The sequence below is a fragment of the Prinia subflava genome, chromosome 1 (genome assembly GCF_021018805.1).
Source record: "Prinia subflava isolate CZ2003 ecotype Zambia chromosome 1, Cam_Psub_1.2, whole genome shotgun sequence".
NCBI classification, from domain to species: Eukaryota; Metazoa; Chordata; class Aves; order Passeriformes; family Cisticolidae; genus Prinia; species Prinia subflava.
In genome coordinates, this window is record NC_086247.1 from 126,312,168 (window position 1) to 126,317,843 (window position 5,676).

The 5,676-nt window shown below is 47.0% G+C and overlaps 1 protein-coding gene across 1 annotated transcript; it reads right to left on the reverse strand.

Moving 5' to 3' along the window:
* Positions 1–696: 696 nt before the first annotated feature.
* ARL4A (ADP ribosylation factor like GTPase 4A) lies at positions 697–3,730 on the reverse strand. The gene is made up of 2 exons (XM_063411398.1): positions 3,405–3,730; positions 697–3,203 (listed from the first exon to the last, which is right to left on the reverse strand). Exons 1-2 carry the CDS (start codon positions 3,585–3,587, stop codon positions 2,535–2,537), a joined length of 852 nt encoding a protein of 283 aa, XP_063267468.1. The 5' UTR covers positions 3,588–3,730; the 3' UTR covers positions 697–2,534.
* Positions 3,731–5,676: the final 1,946 nt, after the last annotated feature.

Below are 5,676 nucleotides of genomic sequence, written 5' to 3' on the forward strand. Positions count from 1 at the left end.
CATCCAATAGGAAGGAAAATATTAGCCAGATTATACCAGTTATACACCAAATTCATAGCACTCAGCATCCCTAATACAGCTTTTTCCTCAGGACTAAGAGTAACCTACATTTTGCTGTGCCATCAGTTACATAAACAAAAATTAAAATATCAGGGTTTCGAGAGAGAGGATTGGGTATTCTTGTTCAAACTTAGCTATTTTCATTTGCAGGCTAAACAAAAACTTTTTCTTGCAAATTCTACTCATTGCTGAGATATCCCAGAAGAAAATTCACCCAAGCCTTAACTGCAGACGAACGCCTCAGCTTCATATATAAGCAAGGCTAAAGACACTAAATCTAGCACCACCTGAGAATACATGTGGTATCTGCCCAACACTGCCTGTTAAGTGTTGTACTTAAGACAAAACAAGCTCAGCTGTATACAAGATGTTTCAAATTATGCAAGAGCCATCATTGGCAAAGAATCATGGCAGCAAGTATTTCTTACATGAACATAAAGATACACCATTGCTCCAAAATTTTCAGTGAGATACCTTCAATTTCTAATGAAGTGACATTTATAAGCCTCACCACATTTTCAGACTCTGGTTATTCAACAGAAATACTGATTTGAGTAACAGCAGAACTCTGTGCACAGAGGTTGATAAGAATGTACCACTGCAGCACAAGAAGTCAGACACCTTCTCTCTGCAGGCTTGTTTTGAATTGTTTATTGAGGTTTTAAGAAGTCATCCACATTTCTATAAATATAGACATTACTTGAGTAAGTGACTTACAATGTCACCAGTGCAGGTACATATATAACCAACATACAAAAGCTCCACTGGAAGCTACTTCAGTTTATTCAAAAAGGACCAAGATGTCATAAAAAAAACAAACAGCTGTCACTTTCAGTTATTGAAGACACTAAAGTGCATTTTTGGTTACCTCCTAGTCAAACAGCTGCTGGTTAAAAAGTCTGATTTTCTTTTTTAAACATAGCTAAATTACATCGATTGACATTCAGGTTTGTAGCTGTCATCCTCCTGATACATGGCAGCAGGTAAGAAAAATGTATTACTTTGCTGGTTGAGAGGAGGAAAGTGATTTTGCTTTTTTTAACTTTTTTTTAATCTGATATTTCCAACAAAAGTTTAAAGACAATCTAACATTCTGATGAATTTCTACAGCACCACTAAAGTTAGTCTTAAAAATCCAGGCTCTGCTTTAGCCCTTTTAATTGCTAACCAAGTATCTAAAGAGTCACTTGAAGCTCTGTACCAGTAAGAAACACTACCCTCCCTTTTCTGTCAAGCACTATCCTGCCCAGTTAACACTGTTTGCACACTCTGTAAACAAGAACAGCTTAAAGCATAATTAAAGCAGAACACAGGCCAATCTTGAAAATCTTCTTCCCCCTTTCCCTCCCCCCCCATCCCCGCCCCTGGTAGTGTCTAATGTTTGAGTGTATAAAGCATTATTACATTCCTAACCACAAAATACTGTAAGAGTCACAACAAAAAAAGCATACGTTGAAAGTGACATAGCAATACCACTTTAATAAAATGGGGTATATTTTGGGGAGATACAAGATGTGCTCTACTAATTTTAACTTCATCTTTACTTCATTATAAGTATTGCCAGGACAGTCACCAATAGGGCAAAGAATGCTGCACTGGTTAGAACCACAGCAGCCGTGGTTGTTCTTTATAGCTCCTTTACTGCAATTCATTGACTTTTGATACTAGGAGGACATAATACTCATCATTCAGAAATAAATTACTAATTTTGAGTAACATTTTAAACCTGATTAGCACTGTATAATGATGAATGGCTACTTCTAAAAAATAAAAATCTTACATATCAAAAAACATGCTATATGTTGGGAAACCACTTTTTCATGCTCCATCGTGTTTTTACTTGTCAAAGTCTTTCTTTTACCAGTTGAAGAATCCACAGCACTTAAAATTTCAAGTGTTTGAACTGAACATGATTCAATTTCAAAAACTGCCAAATTAAAAAAAAACCACGTGTAGCCAAGCTTTCATAAAAATCCTCAAACAAGGTAAAACAACAGCCTCAATGAAATTATGGGTTACTAGCTTCATACATGTTTTTAAAGCTGTATAATGTTCACCTAAGCACTCCACTTACGAGCATTAGAAGTTTAAAAACACAGAACACCTTCAACGCAAATTGCTTGCAGAGGGCACCCTCAAACATATGAGTACAACACTAAGCAGAAAACCCTCGTTTTATTTGGCTATTTAGACATCCATGTCACATATACCCACCCATCCATTTCCTGATAGCATTACATCATCTATTAGGGCTTCTGAAATAATACAGAGCCAAAAAACTCAGAAGAGACTAGTTTAAAAAAAAAAAAAATCCACAACTGCACAGCCCTCCTGCACACAGCAAGGTTGTGCAACCGATTGTTTAACGTAACTAAGCTTAACGGCATCCAAACAGGTAGGCCCGGGTTTGGAAGCTGTCTTACGTCAAATTTTGACCATGTAACTACTCTAAAATAAAAAGGTCAAAAAAGAACTCATCTCTTCTTTTTCTGCTGCCTCAACATTTTCCTTCGCTTAATTATCATATCATGTAGTTTCTCCAGTCCCTCTTTAAGTCCGTCTCCAATGATTGCACAGGTAGGCTGCAAATGCCAGGGTGTTGAAGAACTCAGCTCACTCATTGCTAACATTTTCTCGATTTCAGAAAGGGAGAGAGAGTTCCTCAGGTCCTGCTTGTTAGCAATGATAAGGACAGGCACTCCTTGATTCTCAGATATCCGAGTAATCTTATGAAGTTCTGTTTTGGCCTCCTCCATCCTCTCAACGTCGACGGAGTCCACCACAAACACGATGCCATCGGTGCACCTCGTGTACGACTTCCACAGCGGCCTCAGCTTCTCCTGGCCGCCCACATCCCAGAAGTGGAAAGTGACCGTCTTCGAATTGCCCAGCGTCACTTTGATTTTCTCCGTATTAAATCCTTTAGTGGGGACAGTGTTGACGAACTCATTGAACTGCAGTCTGTACAGTACCGTCGTCTTCCCAGCGCAGTCCAGCCCCAGGATGACGATGTGAAAGCTCTGGAAAGAAGGCAGGCTGGAGAGGATCGGCGTCTGGTCCGAGAGTCCATTCCCCATTGCCAGAAGGGAAGGTGACAGCAGGCTGCCACGAGCAGAGGCGGCTCCCGCGGCTGCGTTCGGATCCTGCCAACGACACAAGCGGCGTTACAGCCCGCTCCGCCGGCACCGGGGCCGCAACGCGCCGGCCACGGCGCCGCCGCCCCGACTGCGGGGGCGGCCGCGGGCAGCGCGACGCGGAACGCCACACGTCCCCCGCCCCGCCCGGCGGCTGCGGCCGCCCCCGGCACCTGCGCCCCCGCCGCCCTCGCCGCGCCCCGAGCCTACCGCTGCTCCCTCAGCGCGGCGAGGCGCGCGCTGCCCGCGACCCCATGCCCACGCGGCGCCGCTGCTCCTGCTCGCTGCTCCTGCCGCTACTGCTGCTGCTACTGCTCCCGCCGCCGCTCCCGCTCTCGCCGCCGCTGCCGCTCCCGCCGCTGGCGCCGCCGCCCGCAGGACTCTCCCCTGCATCTGGTGGTGAGGGCGTCTCCCAGCGCGCGCCTAGCCCCGCGCGCCCCTCCCCGCGGCCTCCCATTGGCCTCTGCGCGCGCGGGGGGCGGGGAGCGAGGCGCGCTCCGCCTCGCCCATTGGCCGGCGGCGCAGGCCACTCATGGAGAGCTCGAGTCGTACCGTCCGCCGCCGAACGCTACGGGCCCAGCGCGGCCGCAGGAAGGGGCCGCTCCCCGCCCACGCCCTGCCTTGATCGGCCCCCGCTGCTTCTTCTCCCGTCCGGGAGGCGGAGCCGCTGCTTCACGCTCGGGTAAACCAGGGCGGCCGCGCCCTCATCTTACGGCAGCCTCCCCGCCCCGCCGCGGGCGGCAGCGCCCCTCCAGCGGCCCAGCGCCCCGCCCCTTCTCGGGAGAGCACGCTCATTGGGCGCGGGTGCTGTCACTCCATCTGGCCCCCGGCAGCCCTGGGGCGCGCGCTCGTTGGCTGTGGGTGCCGTCACTCTGACGCGCCCCCTGCCGGCCCCGGCCGGGCCTCCGCGCGCCGGCCTCCGCCGCTGAGGGCCCGGGGAGCGCCCGCGGCACCGGCGGGCTCGGAGCGGCTCCTTAAATAAAAGTGCTCCGGGCCTGGCTCTGTGCTCTCATCGGGCGTGTTAATCTGCCTTTGGCCTGTCTCCGCGAAACCGGAGACACAGAGCGGGAGGAGCCGGGAATAACGTAGGGGATGACACCGTTCTGATGGACGCCTGGCGCACAGGGATGGCCGCAGCGCCCGGGTCTGAGCGAACACGCAAGGGTACCTGGCTAGGTTGCAAGAAAGGTTTCCCACAGCACAGAGATATGTTAAGTAATCCTGCATTTTCATATCTCAGGCTGATTTGAGCAGTGAAGTGTTTCCCAGAACTAATTACGAGTGTCTGATAACACATTTACTGTTTCCAGAGCGTGCAGGTGTTAGAGGAGGCCTGGAGGAGTATTTTGTCTCAGCTTTTCTTGCTGTCATACTATGGTTGTGTTCCTTCCCGCTGCTCTTTTCACTTTCCACCTTTGCCACTGCCGTTTGCACAGCTGTGGCAATGCGGATGCTTACTGCTGCCTGTGTCGAATGTGCCTCGGATCAGTGTAAAATAGCACACAGGAAGGAACAGAGCAGAGCATACTACAAAAATCTTCATCTATAGCCCTTAGATAAAAATTTAATAACTCAATCTGTATGATAAAAGCATATGTTTAACTGTTAGCTAAAGCTATTGTGCTAATCTAGTCTGCCAGTCCAAGTTTATATTTTTCTGTACTTAGTATCATAGTCATAGAATCACAGAATCATAGAATCATAGAATCATAGAATGGTTTGGGCTGGAAGGGACTTTAAAGATCATCCAGTTGCAACCCCACTGCTGAGGGCAGGGACACATTTCATTAGAGCAGGTGGCTCAGAGCTCCATCCACCCTGGCCTTGAACCCTTCCAGGGATGGGGCATCCACAGCTTCTCTGGGCAACCACCCAAATCTTTGACCAGCTGGGCTTCAGTAAAAGAGGAGTGGTGTTTTCAATATTAGTCTTGCCTTTTTGTCTAGAGGACTTTAAGATTTCTTGATGTGGCTGCTGAAAAGGGTTAATTTACAAGAATATTTAGACAATTATGTTTCTTTTTTTTTCAAAGTGTTGTACTCCATATTTTAAATCACAGAGAATTTTATGTAAAAGAGAAGTGATTTAATAGTAAAGGAACATATAATAGCAAAAAAAAAAAAAATCCAACGTGTGCTGTAGGCAATGTTTCATGTTATTAAAGTGTTAAGATACCCATTCTAGTCCTACTAAAAATAGCAAAATTCTAATTTATTTACATCTGAGATTCATATTTCACTGCTTTTATCTTTGTTCATTATTTACATCCTGATCTTGCAGCTGATTCTCTTTGGAGGAAGTGGGCTGTTTGTATGGGACGGTGATTTTACATTTATGGAAAGGAGGGCTAAGTTACTACCCCTAAGGCCAGCTGGTAAGGTTTCTGATTTGGCAGTATTTTACAGTATTTTTGTATAACATAAAGAACTGCACAGCATAAAGTGTAATAGAAAAGCATCTACAGTGATAGGAAAAGTGGCCC

Bases quoted from the DNA above. Each gene is read 5' to 3' on its own strand.
- ARL4A (XM_063411398.1), bottom strand. From the start codon at position 3,587: ATGCAGGGGAGAGTCCTGCGGGCGGCGGCGCCAGCGGCGGGAGCGGCA. The intron at 3,204-3,404 runs GTAGGCTCGGGG...TGTCGTTGGCAG, and splicing joins GCCGCGCTGAGGGAGCAGCG to GATCCGAACGCAGCCGCGGG.